Raw genomic sequence first — 18,578 nt, forward strand, 5'->3', positions numbered from 1 at the left:
TCTTGTTGATTTCTTTACCCGTATGGGCTTTTTGCCAGTTTATGGCAAGGACATTGATTATGTTGGATGTTTCAGCTGCTTTTGTTATGCTTGACTGTGAACTGCATCCAGATAAGGTCAACCTTCTCTTAAAACAACCACTAGGTTTTAAAATTTATTTCCCAGTACTTTTCACCATGACAGGCAATTACTGGTGGTTTGTAATGCTAAATTTATAGGATTTCAGCTAAACAATACTCAAAATACAAGTTTCCCATGTCTGACTTCACAATGAGGTTTACACCTGGCCTTGTTATGAGTAGTTTTGTTCCTTGCAATATCTACTGGAATAATGGTTTATTATGTTTTATTATTATATTTCATTAAACTTGCTCTGCAGCGTGGTTGGTTGGAGGTGGGAGGATCCCCAAATGTAATTCTATCTGCCTGAAAGGCCCCTTGTGCAGCCTCAGAATGTTGAATCTTAAGAAAAGAAGGCAATGTACAGAGAATTTGGATTGACATATTAGGTAATCAGTACTTTAAACATCAAGACTTGTAGGTCTCATTTTGATCTTAAATAAGGTGTACACACTAAGGGTTTTGAAAGTAAGAATATTTAAGGAATGTGAATGTAGACTGTGATGAAATGTGAACCCAATTTAGGGAATTAGCCATCTCAGAATAAATGGTTCATCTGTGCTTTTTGTGTTTAAAATGGAGAAATTTCAAGATGAAGGTTAAGATCCTGCTTTTGAACATTGATATTTTGGCCGGGAAATACTGTATAATTGCTAAGTTTTAAAAATTAATTATGTTGGAGGCCTGTAAACCAGGGCATTGATTAAAAATCTCCAGTTCGTTAAACTTCCCAATGACAGAGGCCATCTCAGTAATAAAAACTGCTGTTCCTAGCAGTTGACTGGCGTCTGTGTTATAATCTTTTTAAAATCCCCACCTTTGTTCGTTAGAGCATCACCTGCTGTCCCTTGATGTCAGGATTTATTTCCTCTTGACATTGGTCTCAGAGGTACAGTTGCAACTCTGGCAGCAGTTGACTCCAGTGAACTTTTCAGAGGTACTTCAATGGTTTAGCAGAATGAAGCTGAGTTTCATTGTGAGTTGGTTCTTTGATTGTTATGTGGGGGTTCAGTGGTGGTTTTCTGGAGAGTGGTGCTTTTTGTGTTTTTGTTGGTTGTTGTTTGTTTTCCTTCTGGTTGCCACACACCCCCTTGCAATGGGCATTTTTGGAAGGCCCGCAAGAAGGAGGGTGTGTGTAGCAGAGGTCCTACAGTGCACAAAGCAGTTTCCTCTTCTGTCCCCAGCAGTGCATCTAAAGCAATGACATTATCCTGGTTTTATACTCTTTTATGACATTTGCCATGTGGAAGAGCAGTACCACTTCAGGGATAGATCAAGCACAGGTGACTTTCTTAAATAAGCAAACCTCATGAATTTCCTACTGAAAACACAAAATGAAAAATCTGGAAAAGCACCAGAGAACAAGAATTACTATGGAAAAAAGACTGTATAGATTGTTGAAATGTAACACAATAAATCTGCATATGTTGTTTACATCATAGCTTCACTTTATTCAGCCTTGCACACAAGGTCACAAAAGAAATTTGGGCCTTATTATTCCTGGAGGAGTTTGTATTTTTTGCTGTAGTGTTAGATTACCTTACCCTTTTTATTACCATCTGCACTGCAAGGCTAGTTTTGCTGAGGTTTTTTTTTTTTTTAGCAGCATCCCATGATACCCTTAATTCTGTGTTTCCTGTGCTTTTGCTTCATTTGCAATTTTAAGAAATTTTCTCTAAGAAATAGATTTGTTCTAGATTGTATAACACTAAATTAGCTAGTATTTTTACTATATAACTTTAACCCTTTAATTCTGGAACACAAATGCAATTGTTTTACAATAAATTAATTAAGAAAGGATTTCACCTTTTAGTGTCCTTCAGTGTATAGGGAGAAAATGGTGTCAAAGTTTACATATTTTTGTTTAACATGATGTTATTAATATGCTGCCCTTTTGCATAGGATTTTTATTTTGACACTGACTTTGTTCATGTGTTTTAAGCAATTATTTTCAGCTGACTTCGGTGTGCAACCAATGCCTTTGACTGCAGTAGGTTTGGAAATAGTTTTTCTTCATTAATGGCTTCTGGTGAATTGTTGGGAGAACAAAGTGCTGTCCCTAGTGGCTCCTGAAACTTATGGAAGCATGCAATGAAATAGCTATTATTTTTCATGAAAAAAAATAAAATTAGAGTGCTACTTTTAATAGCTTTACACAGGCATGAACAACTTCAACTATAGAGAATGAAATTAATCTGAAGTTTCTTCAGTTGTTTTTCAGCCCTCAAGATTCTGTTCATGTTTGTCGGTCTACAAAATTGAGATGCCCCTTCCATGTGCTTGTCCACCCAAGCATGGTGAAACAATAAATACAGAAACTCAGTTTTTCTGGGCTCTCCACACATGAAGGCTCTGGGTAACAGGATCACTTTTCAAAAGACAGGTCGACCTGCATTCAGTCTTTGCAGTCATTCAAAAGCCAAAGTGTTGTGTGCTATTTCAGAGACTTTATAGGACCTCAGATTGTGGGGTACCAGTTTGTTGGGATGGGAGGCAGAAGGGAAGAGGGTGTTCTTCCACCACCCTGTGGGTGTTTACTGCCTCACTGGTGGCCCTAGGCAGGACTCAGTGCTCTCAAAAACCCTTTGAAGTAGCTTAGTTTATAAGCCTGAAACTCATTTTAAGAAGCAGAGTACCAAGGGGGATGGTTGGAAGCCCTCTCTTTAGTACCTTCAAGTGTTGTCGGTTGATCTGCATGCAGATCAGAGATTGGATTTCTTTCAGTTATGAGTGACAGTTTTGTTTGGGGGATTTTTCCCACATCTTTCCCATAGACCTTAAATGGCAGGTCACTTGTGTATGAAAACGACCCAAAGCATATCTGTGTGATTTCCATAAACCTGAACAGGAAGGCAGCCTCTACAAAAAAGGCACACTGTGAGGCAGAGTGAGGGCTTTGAAGTGAAATCACATTTTTTATTGGTTGTAGAAAGCAGTGATAAAACACAATTCTTTGTCACTGTCATGTGATGCCAAATCAGATTTTGACTGGATTTTTCAGCCAGTTGTACAGTGAACAGGGGGATATGGTCTAATGTTTTCCAGATCTGTTTGGAATAATGCAGATGAGCATCTATATAGCAAACTGAAAATTGAAAATACAGATTAAATATCTGAAACCAATATATTGAGGGTTTTTCACTTTGCTATTAATTTGGCAGCATGCCATTATTATAGTGTAAATTTCTTCATCATTACTACAGAATAACAAAATGCCTTTGACCACAATTTTTCCCTTCTGAGATTATTATCTGTAATTTCCACTAAATTTCCCTGTTAATAGTGCTTGTTTCTCTATACACTGATGTTAGAAGTTGCTACACACCTCCAGAAAACAGAATATTTCATGCAAATATTTCGTACATGCCTGTTCCATGTTTCTTTTTTCTTAATTAATGTGTCTAAGACATATTGTAGCAGAGGCTGAAGAACCATATTTAGATTTGTCAATCTACTCTACCTTTGCAATTATCTTGCTTCGTGTTATTCAGAGTGCTCATATTTGACAATATATTTCAAAATAGTTCTGAAGTGAATTTATTGTTTGAAACATAGACTATTTCTGGCATGAGTTATTGAATTATGAAATAAAAAATGCTGCATAGACCAGAGGTCATCTCTATTAATGTATTTAATGAAGTATGATAGGGAAAAGAGGGTATTATGAAAGTTTTGGGTGTGTTGGTGTTTGGTTTTTGAGTTTTGATTTTGTTGGTGCTGTGCTCCCCCTTCCCACCCCCCTTTCATTCTTCCCTGTCATCAGTCACTGAAGTATATCAAATGCTAATTTCTGCTTTTCCATCTAAGCCTGTCTGGAGTATTCAATCATTTTCTCTTGTGCCACCTTTATAAGGGAAGTATGCATGTCTACTTGTTCCATTCTGGCAGATGTCTTCCATTTTCCTTGTCATATGTCAGGATTGGTTGTGATAGAATTGATTTTTCTCTGTTAAGAATTCAATTTTTTTTCATTATTCTTTCATCCTTCTGGAGCTTCTTTGCTTATAAAGGTTGGACACAGATGTATGGAATCAGGAAACTACTGATGGACCATCTTTATCATAGCTGTATTTGCATTAAGAGCACCCTTCCAACATGAGAGGGGTTATAGATGGGGAGCTGGGACCCCCTGTGTGATCACAGCTGCTCTGACACATGGAATGCTGATTTTGGGTATTTTAATCCATCACAGGGTTGAAGTGGCAAACCTGTGCTTCCAGTTCCCTGGCAGAGGCGATGGTTTCCTTCTGCAGGAAGGAAACCATCGTTTCCTTTGCTTCCTTCCTGTTGTTTGGCTGTGCTCTGAGCTGGAATTAGGCTCAAGTGAGTGGAGTTTGAGGAAGAAGAGGTTGGTTTGCGCAGTGGAGAGAGCAGAGCAGCTGAGCCTTGCACAGACACTGCTCAAAGGGAAGTGCTGAACTGGTGGGGACAGGAAGGACCTCAGGGGTGGGAATGATTCGTCAGCCGCCACCAAGCAGATCCTCGCATGGGCTGGAGTGCTTGTCCAGTATTCCTAAGGACTTCTTCCTCTGTAAAGGATCATGGAGAAAGTGCCAGTCCTAAGCATCTGTGCTGTTTTTATTTGATGTTTCAGGAAGTGCTAAGGTTGGTAGAGGTTGTGGTGATGCTGCTTATAAAATTATTCTGAGGTTCCAATGCATACTTTACCTATCCTGCTTGGTTTGGAAAAGCATTTAGTAATTAGGTTAAAACAATTAAATTGGATATTACGAGTACAGGATAGATTTCAAGCATTCTTTCTTCCATTTACAAAACATTATTCTTGCAGTAGCATCTTGGAGTCTGTTGAGCAGAGATTTTGGATAAGTTAAAAACAGAAGTTCAGCTGAGGTAGAAGAAGCAGCTTTGGTGTCTTGGGACAGAGAATGTGCAATGTGCTTGCAGCTGGTGGCTTGGCATCCATGGACTTTTCAATTAACAATTTTAGAAAATTTCATTGGAAGTGCAGTATCACATGATTCTGTAGGTATATTTTGCAAATATAAAGTACTACAAAAACCCATTTTGAAAACCAGTGACCAGGATGGGCATGGAGTATTGCAAGGAACTGCTTATCCAATTTTACTGCATCACCTGAACATGAACTCTGGTATAGAACTCCTCAGAAAGGACAATCAGGTTTTTAACACTTAGCAGAAGAGTTTCATCCATTTGAAGATGTTATCTGCCTCCCCACCTGGGGCTGCCTGACTTGAGGAAATACTGCACACCTCATAAAACCAGTTATGGCCTGAAGGTGGAGAGGACAGACACTGTTTCATCTCAGGGGCAGGGAGTTTCCCCAGTGGGCTCTGTGTGGTTGCTGGGAACATCGAGTGCCATGGGTTGCCCAAATGGGAGCCTGTAGGAAGCTACACAGCTCCTGCTGTGACCAGGTGATGTGCATCTCTTAAAAACCCATCCCCCCTTGGCTTTCCAAACCTGTTCTGGTTTAACTGCTTCAGACATGCTGCAGGGCACAGCTCTAAGTTTGAACTAGTTAAATCTGAAATAAAATCTGAAATAAATCTTAAACTGTGTTCATACAGAGTCTTCCTTTCTTAGCTCTATTTGTTTAGCCTTTATACTTGTTTATTTTACCTTTTGAGTTGATGTTGTAGTTTATGTGAAGATTATTTCTTGTAGTTGAACTCCATAGCTGCTGCTGAATTAGGGCTTTACTCTAGTGAATATGTTCGTGCATACACTGCTTCCTTTATTATTTTCTATCCTTTTTCTCAAACTTTTTGCTATAATTACAGTAAATGATTTCTTGAATTGCATGTTGAGAGGGCAGAATTGCTGTACCAGCAGCCTTGTTTTATTCTTTTGCTGGCTCCTGAGGGTAATAAGATCTATGCACTCTACAAATTTTCTTGCATACTTAGCTGCAATTGCAACCTTTAGTAATTATTTTTTAATTAACTCAAAATATTGCATGAATACTGCAAAACTTTAAAAAATGGTAAAATTTAAAAAGCTCAGAAGTAGGTATTTCTTATATTTCCAAACAATAAGCATTATTTATTGGAATTTTTATATAAGGCATTAGTAGCGTGGTGACATTAAATGACCTGCACAGTTGTAGAAGTATCAGAGGTATGTTGTAAAGGAGTTTGGCATTTGGATGGGGATCAAATTCTTTTCATAATTTGTCGTGAGAATTTCTTAGAGCCTTCAGTAAGATCCTTTTCTAATACTGGAACTTCTACTCTACTTCACATTTTCTAGATGTTTGCTTTTTAATTAGCAGAAGTTGGCTAAACATTATGGTTTTGAAAAACTCACTAATTCTATCAAAAGAAAAAAATTGTATATATTTAGATATCAACTTCCAGATCAGTTGGTCTGGGCTGTGGGTGTAAAAATGGGCAGTAAATGTTTATGACCGTGAGTAAAGGCAACATAAAAAGTGGCTTTTAATAAATTCTGGGTTCTGGGCTTGTTTTGCAGTGGATGGCTGCATTCACCGAGCTGCTGGGCCCTGCTTGGTTGCTGAGTGTCGCAACCTGAGTGGCTGTGAGACTGGACAGGCCAAAATTACCTGTGGATACGACCTACCTGCCAAATGTAAGTCACGCCGTTCTCTCTTTTTGTTTCCTGCACGTGCTGCTGGTGTGCACGGTTCATTTCCCTGCAGTCTAATTCAACGGGGTATTCATTTTACACAATTAGCAGTGGGACTTAATTAAGCATGTTCTGTAATAATGCCTTCCCCTCAAAGCAATTCAGGCTTTTCTAAATGATTATTTCACCTATGTTGTGCGATGAAAACTTCCATGTCTCTAAAATATAAAGCAGCTTTCATGTTTATTTTTTGCAAGCTAGAACCTATCCTTTCATATGCATAATAAAGGATTGGAAATGCTTTATGAAATATGAACAAAATATACATTATCATATTTAAGTTCCGCGGAGACAGTTTTTTGAAATGTTGCATATTTGATGTTCTTCATGCTGATTCCTTGATTGTGAATACTTTGAGGGCCCAGGAGATCAAAGTGATGTATTGTGTTTTCAGCTGCTGTGTAGTGTCTGATTGGCAATTACTGTGAAGGCATCTGTCACACTTTAGCTTTCGACAGAGTGCAGCTCAGTGCTGGAATGTTTGCACATGTTGAAAGTGGAATTGTCAAAAGTTTTCCTCCTGTTTCAAGTAGGAAGATGGTTATTTGGCTGTGTTGTGTAGATGTTGAGCTTGTCTTGCAAAGCAGTAACACTTTCACAGCACATGGGTTGACCAGTCCATTACGTGAGAATAAAAAGTAGGAAATCTTTGCAAGTTAGGATATTACAGAATGATATATTGAGCCATGAAGATACAAATACCAAAAAGCATTGCCAAGTTTATATAACTAGAATTCAACTATCTTTTTTTGTTGTTGTTTTTGGGATATGTGGGCTGCAGCAGGAACATGGCTCATTCAAAAATATCCAAATCTCTCTTAACTGTCATGTAAAATCAAACACTGGCTGCAGTAGCAGGTATCTGTCTAGGCTCCTGTAGTCCTTAATGTCTTGGGTAAATAGGAAAATTGTTTTCCCAGTAATTTTTTTGCTCTTTCTATGATGACAGTGATGAGAGTTTCCAGTTACTTTCTCAACAGTGATAGTTTCTATGTGTGGGAAAACTTTGCTGTATTTTATATGTAGTTTTACCACATGGTTATGGCCATTTATGAAAGGCTAATTTGGCTAGAGGTCAGGGAAATTGTTGAGGAACATTCAATGTGGTAGTTAGCTTCGGTTTGTATATGGCTCAGATCATGACCAGGTTCCCATAAAAGGGGTTGTTGGATGACACATCGTAATTTACTTTTCTGGGGGTGTTTAATGTTTAATTCTTCCCCTTTAACCAAAAAGTAACTCTGGATGGACAGAAAAGCTGCTCATCAGTAGGTGCATTATTCCTCCCATGTATTTTAGAGATAGAAATGAAATAAAAAGTATCAAGGCAACTGATATGTGTGTTAGAAAGAGGAAGGGTCATGTCTGAGATGTGACCTCCCTTTAAATCTTGCAGCAGTTCAAGGGACTGCTGAAGTTAGGTTTGAAAAATGGGATCCTGTTTGAAGGCTATAGGAAAATCTTAGTTCTTTGTGTAGGAACAATAAACAAAACAATTAGAAAACCCATTATCACCTGAAGTTGGAAATAAAACCTGTAACCAGGCATGGGGAAAAGCCAATATTCTTCTTAATCAGTATCCTGAGAAATTGAAATTGCATCAAAGCCATGTCTACTTGTATTTGATCATGCATCAACCTAAGAAGGGGAAAGGATACCTTTTTCACCAACAGACACAGGGAGGGAAACACACAATTTTTGTGCAGAGGCTGAGATTTTAAAACTCTTGATTTTTATTTTTTTTCCTGAAAATATATTTGTGTTCTCACCAAATGGTTTTTTACTTTTGCCTCTATAAGCTTTAGTTTGTGGGCTCATTAAATTATTGTACCTTTTAAACCATTCATCTGAAAGTGATCAAGCAGTCGAGACTGGTTTCATATTTTAGAGAGCTATAAAGCTACTGGATATCTTTTGTCACTCTCTGTCACTTTGTCTTAATGGTATGACAGTTTCAATGGGAACTATGGTGCATTTGCCTTTCCTGAGGAAAGCAGTGCTGTGAAAGGAGGTCCAGGCTCTCCCATCCAGATCAGCTGTGAGGCAAGGTTGTGTGCCAGCAATTTGCTGAAGGTTATGGTTGACTGCTAACTTCCAACTTTCACAAGCAGTTTGCTTTCTATTGATCTGTTTGTGGATAGGGGAGCAACTAGAATAATCAGTTAACACTTTTTTGAGTTGTGAATTATTTATTCTATTGTCTGTTCTTCTTGTGACTGTAGTTGGACAGACAATTATAGTGAATGTAAAATGAATTTCTTAGCATGATGAATTGTTGTGTTTAGGTGGGTTGTTTTTGTTGTTATTTAACAGAATTCTAAAATGTTACAATTTTGTTTCCTACCCCTGGGATTTTCCCATTTCAAGTTCTTGATCCTGAAATGCTTTGCTTGGAAACAGTTTGCTGAATTCAGCAAAGCTGCTCTGGGATGCAGCAGCCTGTGTGTGCTGTCTGATGCAGGACTTGGGCTTCAGCAAGGACTCCACAGTAAAAAAGGTTTAGTATTCAAAAATCGTGCAGCATACTGCTTTGTTTTATAAATGACTTGGAGGAAGCTGGAATTAAGTTTGGCACTGAAGGGAAGGTATGCTTTGTTAGGAAGGTGGTAGTTGGTAAATAAAAACCACTCTGGCCATCTCCTTTATGATCTATTGTATTTTTATTGAGTACTTTGCTATATTTACTTAGGTTAAACAAGAACATGTCTGACAAATAACTTCTTCATAGTGGAAAAATTGAAAAAATAATGTCTGACTAAAAAATGCAATGATTGAGTGTATAGGCTGGCTTTCTGTGATTTGTTCTTGGTGCCTCTGAGTCAGAAATCAGTTTGTGAAGTACACAAGCAACAGCAAATGTTTTGAGAGAGGATGCATACAATAATTCATAGTTTTCCTTGGTTCCTTATTGCAATAATGTGAACAGACCAAGATTAACATGTCTGTGGCCTGGAGATGTTTCTTTATGAACTTTTCATGCCAAAAAGTAATCTGTTTGAAAACAGGAAGGAAGTCAAACTGAGTTTTCCAATTACTAGTTAATGTAACATTCAGTACAGTTTTACCGAAATCAGTGTAATCACCATCTGCCTCCTGTACTGCAAAAGCCTACACAAAGCCCCCCCAAATGCCAACCAAGTTATTTGCTTGAATGCATAATTTGGTTGATGTCATCTATTGTTGTTTTTCAGCAAACAACACCTATGCAGGCACCAAGTTTCCATAGTGCTCTGGAGGGCTGAAAAAGGCAGTGCTTTTTGCTCTTAGTTTCCTTTAAAGCTGTCCCAGACTGATCATCAATTATTTAACTTCTGTACTTCATATTGTTGTTCCTTTTAAAGAACAGTTCATTCTAAATATTGTACAGCTGATCTTCAAACACTGAGCAGTACTCTGATACTGACATGCTTTAAATAACAGATGAACAGTATCTGTTTAAAGCTCTACTAATGCTTGTTTTCTTTCTCATTTGATTAATAGTCTCAGTTGGCTCTGCTGGCAGAAAATGGGCTGGATGTAAATTGTGTTTATGGCTGGAACGAGGGGTCCATAACAGCTTTGTGGATTGTTATCTGCTGCAGAGGTTCACTATAAAAAAAGAACCCTGTCAGGACACATTAGAAATTAGAGTCCCATTCTGCCTGGTATTTAACAGGCCTGAAAACAATTGAAAACCAGCACAGGCCTGTGGTACCCTGACCTAGGCAGGAAAGGACCCTCAAACTAACTTTTTTCTATTGTTGCCAAGTCTAGTAACAATTTCTTTATTTTTCTGAAAAATGTCTGATAGTAAAACTCCTAAATCTAGGAAAATAAAATCTTACAGCCTCTAATATGGGATAGAACAAACCATCAGTAAATCTAAAAGGTGGACTTTTGGTGGAGACACCTTGCTAGGCAGTTTCTAAATACAATGGTTTATGTTCATAATAAATCTATAATATTTAGAAAATTTTTTTCTGTTTGCTTGACATTTTTAGTGCTTTAAGCACAGTCCCTGAGTAAATAGCATATATAGGAAGTCTTCTGGTCCAAGATCAGCCTGGAGTAATAATGTGAATGTGCTCTGAGAGACAGTTCCTGCTGTGAAATAAGTAGTTAGGAGAAGTGCTAGTATTAAACACAGTAGGAGGAATCATCCTTTAAATTTGTTTAATCAGATTAAGAAGTGGAGATTAAAAAGTAGAGATTACAAAGTGTGCTACTGTAATGTAGGCATAATTTACAGTCTTTAAAAGATGAATATTTGCAGGGTATTATTTTAAAGTAAGGCTGTAATGGTACTGATTTTTCAATCTCCTAATTTTCTCAGAGATCAGTTGCAGAGCTGTAATTAAAAGGTTGATTTATGCAGAAATGGAACTCCAAAACTCTACTGCACTACAAAACTGACCAGTTGGAAGCATGGGATATAATGTTCAAGGAAATTTTTCAGATTTCCAGGATTCCATAAAGAGATCTGTTTACTTATTTTAATTACCTTGTTAATAAAACAATACATGTTTTGTTTCAAATTATTCTAAATTTCTGATATGTGAGGCTTGAAATGTTGCTTTCCTCTGCACGGTTGTGATGGTTGCTCAGTTTGCTACCTCCCTATTTATTCTGGTGAAAGGGAAGTCTGGGAATTGGAAATCTGTCTGGAAATTAGGAAGGTGTAAAGGTGAAGAATATGTGAACAAGAAAGGATTGCTTGGAGAAGACTGACTTGGCTACTAACTCTCAATTGGTCAAGATTCTTGATCTTCTCCCACAGTTGATGCATAATTGATGGAATTTTGATTAAATTTTAGTTAAAAAGGTACAGCCTAAGGTGACACAATCATTAATAGCATATAAACTCGTAAAAGTTATGATAGTTTTCCAGCAGGGATGTATTTCTTCTCTTTATCTTAGTTGAGTAGCCTCACATTATTGCCAGCCATGTGCCCAAACTGCATGACACCTCCTGAGAAGGCAATATGTATCTGGAGAAACACAAGGATTTCCTGAGCTGCAGCAGCTCTTTCCCATCCCTTTAAATCATTATCACTGCTGATACATTAAAAACCAATTTGTAAATTAAGCAAAGCAAGTTAATACTAATCAAAGGTCTGAGACCTCTGTTTCTTGAGAGATATTTTTCTTTTTCAGTATCCTTTGGGAAAGGTTTTTATAGTTAACAAAACCACTTACCACATATTTGTGTTTTTCTTCTGCGTGGTTTCTGGGTTACAAAGGTTTTTTTAATAAGATCATATTATGTATTTTAAGACCATTTTGAAAGTAAGTGAAGTCATGCCTTTATTGTGTTTTAATTTGATCTAATTGGCTCCAGTCATCTTAATGACCTGCTGTATTCACCATGAGCAGTCACACACATGCCTATACTGTCAATGTGTTGGAAGGGAAGTATTAATGATTACTTCTTTGGTCCTAAAGCCTCCTTAGATTTTTTCACAGTGTTTATTGTAAAGTTGTGTGTCTTGTCTCCTCCTTACGTACACCCCCACACACCTGTGAAAGGGAGAAGTTGGGACTCCTGGGGATGATGGGGAATGCATTTATTTATTTACTTCAGCTAAACAAGTTGAAACCTCTCTTTCTCTTCCAAGTCTGTGCAGGCTCTGTTATCAGTTTGGGAATAAAAGGGACAAGTGCTGTAGCTACCAGAGGTTATGAATCAGCAAGAATCCTCCATCACAAGAGTACACAGTCTTTGTCCTTGGATTTGAGCCTACCTCATAGACTTTTTTTAATGGATAGATTCTTTAAAATTTAATTTGTGAATGGACCCAAGTGTGTGTTTGTCAGTGTTCTCTGCAGTGTCATGCTGTGGTTAACTCATGGCATGCTCTGCTGGAAGCTGTCGTTTCACATCTAATTGTTTGGTTACAAATGTATGTGTTGTGGCTAAAGGAAAGGTTTTACTATCGATCCTCACTGCTAAATCTAAATCCTCCTCTTCTGGGCATTGCTTGTTGTAGTCTGGTCACTGAATACTGAACTCCAGGACAGGAGTGGGCACTGAGAAATTTTAGAGAAATTTGCTCAGTAATTGGGTCCACCATTGGCAAAAATACAGTGTGTGTGTTAATATGTTGTAATAGCAGGCGGTGGAAACCTGATGCCATGAATTTCCCTCCCTGGCTTTACTTCTCTAATTCTGGACAGCTGCATTTCCTGCAAAGGTCTGATTTTCAGTGTTACTGAAAGCAGCCACAGGACTGTTTGCAGGGTGGTGGTTTGGGGACAGCAGCCTGCACTGTTTATCACAGTTGCTTGGCATGAGCATCCAGCACTGTCTGGAAACCCCCTTGATGGAACAGAGAGTGAGTTACAAGGTGTAAACACTTTGCTAATGCTTAATTTATGTGCAAGGTACTATTTCAAATGTCTCCTAATGAGGTGCAAAATAATTTGCTGGAATATGCCTTTGCACACTGGTGCTGTAGAGTCATTCCTCAGGTATGTTGGCACTGGAGAAGGGCGGTGTGCCCCTTCAGGCTTATATATTTTATTTCCTCCATACTCGGATATACTTGGTCCTTCTTACTCAAATAATAATAAAAAGATGGAAAAGTCTATTGCATGAAAAATAAACAAAATTCCCATCACTACAGTGAGCTGACAAGGAGAATGGAGGAGTTAGACTGGAGATATTTATACTCCTTTAAGTGCAGTGGTTACTGCTCCAACTCTAATATGTTCCCTCAGTAGCTAAAGCCAGTGCTCAGTACTTGAAAATTAATCTTTGATGCATGAGATTTTGTCTGCCTGAATTTTGCTTGTCTCATTTTAAATGGTGATAGAAATTGCTTACTGTAGTAAAACACAACATTAACCTCATAGTGTGTTGGCACGTTGTGATTTATGCTGGTTTAGTCTCTGAAAAATATGCAGCCTGTCTCCCAAACCTGGATTTAGCTTATAAAGTGTGCTGGCACAGGCCTGGGGCTGGAATCAGAACACTAACTGCTGATCCTCCATTTCCCTGGAGTAGCAAAAAGGTTTAAAATTGGAGCCCCTCAGAGGTCATTACCTTCATATCATTCCTTCAGATTAATAATAATTATATGATTGTAACTGGAATGTTTTAAAAACAGTACAGCCTAATTTTCTTTCTTGAAAGCAAAGAATAGGATTCCTTTTTGTGCTGAAACTGCACATTACCCAGCCAAAAATCTGACAAATTATTTGCAAATGGAAGTAATCAGACCAGAAGTAATAAATAAAGATTTTCTTTCTACTATTTTGAAATAAAGCAGAAGGAATAATATGAATCTGAAAGGTGCTGTGATTTTTTTTGGAGCTCTCCTTCACTTACCCACAAACCTTGCCGTTGAGGTTTAAAGTTGCTAATTTGGTGTTGGTTTTTTTTTGTGATTATATTTTGAAGGAATAATACAGACAAAAAGCAGGACTGTTTTGTGAGTTCTTCATCTGTAGTGTAATTGCTTTAGACCAGGCTTAAGTAGATAGGATGAGAAGTTTATGTAAAATGATTTTTGAAAGATCTTTGTTTCACTCAGCAGAGGAATTTTGAGGGTGTTCAATGCAACAGTGTTTTGATCTATGTACTTAGGGTTGTTTTTTTGTGAAAACTAAGGCCAAGCAGTTGAAACATTTCTCTTTAGAAAGAAAACAGCAGGTGTGAGACTATAGGGTATAAATAATATTTTAATTGCTGTAGGAAGGAATCTAAATACTGTTAATCAGATAGTGATAAGAAGTAAAATTGGTATTATTTTATATATTGAGGATGCTGTTTCACTGCTGGTGAAAAGAGAACATCATATTTGCCTTCAAGTATGGGGATGAAATTCACGTGGGTTTTTGTTGTTGCTGTTCAGCACTAGAAATTTGTTCCCCCTTTTAGTTTCTGATCGCATCTCCCTTTTCTTAATACTGCCTTCACACAGATTTTTTTCTTCAAGTTTTGTTTAACTTTTCATGCAAGTTGAAGATCATTCACTAGGGATTTTTATTTTAATTTCTTATAGTTCTCCAATTAATTTCTTCCTTTTTTGCTATTTGTGAGTTTTTGATAATGTTTATGAAGATTCTTGAGATGCCATCAGTGATTTTTTACCTTTTTGAAACAAAAAAGCCAAAGCAAGTGATGGAAGGGACACATTTATGTTGCTGTAGCTCTGTGCAAGCTGGTCGGGATTGCAGATTATTTACACCATTGCATGGCTTGCAAATGCTGTATCATGTGTTTTCCTCTGAGTAGATGGCAATATCTTTTAGATTATTAGCTGGTAAGAAAAACCAAGTTCTGGATGTGGCTTCTTTTTTGGCCAAAAACTACTTGGAGAAGTTTTTAAGGGTTGCAGCACAGGGTTCTCAGCTTGCTGGACTTGGTCTGCTGAGAATGCAGAGGAGCTTTGGAATCCATCATCTGCAGGGCACAGCACTCACCCTGATCTGGGATTTAGACTTTTCTGGATGTATCTAAATGTTAAAACCCAAACTATGACTTAAAAGACTCATTAGTATTCCAAGAGACTGATAATAGTTCTAGGACTAGGTTTAGGAGGAAACTATTCATGGAAGATCTAATACTCCCAATATCAACTTTTTGTGCCTCTTTCTGCCCATGTGTTGGTTTGTTGGTGAGTATAATTTGTATTATATAATTTATGCAGTAAGAAGGTGGAAGAAATTATTAATTAAAACAACCATCACCAACTTTGAATTGTCTTCTTACATACTCTTGCTTAGCCATTTGTCGTGATGTGAAACTCTCTACTGGCTCCTTGGGAAAGTGAGTTATACTGAATTTCCTTTAACACAGTGGTCTGAATTCTCATATTTCCTAGTGATATGTCAGAGAGATGGACTGAGAAATGTCTGAAAAATCTCATATTTTAACATGACAATGTGTTGGAGCATTACTGCACTCTTCTATGTATGCTTCCTATTTAGTTTTTCAATAAAAATAGCTGGCAGCTTTCCAAGGCTTATAAATAAATAAATACATAAATGTAAAATGCTTTGCAACACTAAAAATAACCCCTTTGATATCTGATTATAGCTATGTCTGTCTGGAGCACTTTTTTTTTTGTAACTTTCTGACTAGACTTTCAGTATAATTTTATACAATGTTTTTATTATAATTAAAACACGTGGGTTGGTTTTGAGAAAGTAAGAATACAATAAGAATATTGTTTGAATATCTCACAGTCTTCATGGACTGTAAACAACAGGTCATAAGACAAGACTATAAACTGTTTGAAGTACCCATGAACACAACAGCTTCTATTGAAGCATTTTTGTTTTAACAGCTGCATTATTCAATTTTAATCCTCCAACAGAATTGGGGAAGCTCCACATGTGTTTATATGTAACACAGAGAGGGAGGAAAAACCCCTTGAGACTCTGAGAGGTGTCATGGACACAAAATAATGTCATGTAATACATTATTAAGAGCCCTCAGTTTGTAAATGTAAAATGTAGTGTAAAAATTCATTATCTGAAAGCCCTCAGTTTTGAAAATCACAATTCACGCCAGTAAAAGATTGCATTTATGTCAGGTGTAATCCTGTCAGAGGTGTAATCTTGTTTAAAACAACTTTTTTTTTTTCCCCACAAAATGAAGCAGAAATGGTCCCAGGGAAGACTTAATTTAAAATTAGTTTGTTGTAATACAGCCCTATTCATTAGAAGCTGAAAGTGAAGTTAATGCAAAATTGACTGGGGAGCCGTGGATATTGTGGGATTTCTTTTACTTTAGAGAGTTGAACAAAACAAATATGTAAAACAAGTCACTGTAGATCACAGTCTTAAACTTTTCAAAGAAAGACAATTTCAGAGAGTGAGTTTTCCCTTTGCATGTTTGGCCCTAGCCAAAGGAGGGATATGAGGCTCCAGAACTGCCAGATCCCTGCTATGTGCTTGTTTTTTACAGGATATAAAACCTCCCCTCTTGGTGTGATTTACTGCTAAAGAATATTTATTACCTGCCTTGCTTAAGGACTGTCCCTATGTTAGCTTGGGAATAATTTGGTTAGAAGTAAAGAAAACTTGTATTACACAGGTTTCCCACCATGGGGAATTCAGAGGCATCAGAGAAGAGGCAGAAGGTCCATGATGGAGATTCCTGAGTCTTTCAGATACATGGGTGTCCTTTTGCACCTACACATCCATGAGTCCTCTTTTTGTACAGAACTTTAATTTTTCAGTTGGAGTATCTGAGGTTCTCTCTGCATCCCCCAGATACTTTTTTTGCAGTTAATGTAACTTATAACAGTTCAAGATCTCTAAAACCACAGGAAGATTTCCTTTCTGTTTTTTCTTTTTCTGTTACATGTCTTTGTTGTTGGCTTGAGACAATGCTTTATTTAGCTTTCCTACCAGCTGGTTGTGTCAAAAAGAGCAGTTAGTTCATGGGTCAGAGAATCTCTTGTGATCATAGACAGAGGGTGAGGCTGAAAATGAGAAAGAACTTCTTTTGTCTTTTTTTTTTTTTTTTAGCAACGATATTTTAGAGGCCCAGTGACCATGAATCAGAAATGAGTAAACATGAATGAGTAAATCCCCTGTATAGCCGACACAGCATTTCTGAAAGGAAATCCTCTAAGGTGGAACAAACCCTCACCTCATACACAAAAGAGCTGGGGGCTCTGGCCTTGTTCACGTGCTGTGATGCTGCTTGGTGTGTTGTGTTTGGCTGTAGCATATGAAGAAATTGTAGCTTGAGCTTGTTCCACTGCTCCTCCCAAAGTGCTCAGTCACCCTCATGCCTGCAGGGATGAAGAATTTAAGTGCTTGTTTAAAATTAAACAACACCCCTCCCTGTGTGTAAGCTACACTAAACAGACACATGGACTGACATGAGAGCCATGGGAAGGAGAAAGTTTCCAAATCTGATTGGGCTCTTTTTTAGTAAGAAGGGAACATTCAGTTTTTGGAATATTCTGTGCTCTAAAGGTATTCTTTGAATTAATTCCAACTTCCTTGTGTATCTAAATGATACCCAGTGAGGACCAACTGAGGATATTAGAGCAGTTTGAGTAATCCATTCATCTGGCATAATTTGGTAATAATTTTCTGTCACTCCTGTTCTGTGTTGGACTTGAATCAGAACTGCATAACCAATTGCTCTGTAACCCATTATCTAATCTGCTTCCTTCCAAGAATCCTATTTTATTAAATAAATGGTGCTTCATATTAGAGGCAGGTGTGATAAGTCCCTGTCTTGTGTTTTTTTCAGCAGTCCAAGATTTTGATGTACCCCTGTAGGGTGAATGAATGGTTTTCCAATCTGTGGAGTTTTTTAGGGAGTGAATTCAGTGTCGTCAAACCTGGGAGAGCTTTAGGCAGGGCTGGTTGCATTGGCCCTCAAATAAATGCTTCCAAGGTAGTGCCCCTTTTAGCCTCGTGTGCAAAACACGTTTGTTCCCCTCCCACACTTTTCCTCACTTTTCCATGTAAGCTAACCAGTCAAACATCTGTCCCAGCCTGAGGGATTCAATGTTTTTTGAAAGAGGGCTTTGCTTTTAGCTGTTACCTTCAGGCCCTCCTTAATACAAACCAGTGACAATGTTCATTTGAATTACTATGTGTTTTATTGGAGAAATTGTAACGAGGATGTGCTGTTGATGTTTGGATAACAATGTATTTATGAAAATTTTGAATTTTTGTGTTCTAAACCATAAAACCACCTCTGTTGGCTTACAGTATCTGGATGCTCAACATCAGGAGCTGTGATTTGGCTCCAACCCCAGCATCCAGTATATGTTGCACCTTTAATGTCTAAACTGGTAAAATGGCAGCCATACAATTAACAGTGTACAATTAACTACAGTTTCTTCTTTGTATGCTTCTCCTGGAAAGTATAGCATCCT

General features: G+C 37.7%; 1 protein-coding gene across 6 annotated transcripts in view; it reads left to right on the forward strand.

Moving 5' to 3' along the window:
* Window positions 1-18,578, forward strand: part of MACROD2 (mono-ADP ribosylhydrolase 2) — an 856,447-nt gene that overhangs the window by 256,064 nt on the left and 581,805 nt on the right. For all 6 annotated transcript variants that reach the window (XM_064709456.1, XM_064709457.1, XM_064709458.1 and 3 more), the window contains one exon: window positions 6,574-6,690. In XM_064709456.1, the coding sequence (XP_064565526.1) occupies window positions 6,574-6,690 (117 nt within the window). The remainder of the gene's footprint in view (window positions 1-6,573; window positions 6,691-18,578) is intronic.

Source organism: Zonotrichia leucophrys, chromosome 3 (genome assembly GCF_028769735.1).
Source record: "Zonotrichia leucophrys gambelii isolate GWCS_2022_RI chromosome 3, RI_Zleu_2.0, whole genome shotgun sequence".
Taxonomy (NCBI): domain Eukaryota; kingdom Metazoa; phylum Chordata; class Aves; order Passeriformes; family Passerellidae; genus Zonotrichia; species Zonotrichia leucophrys.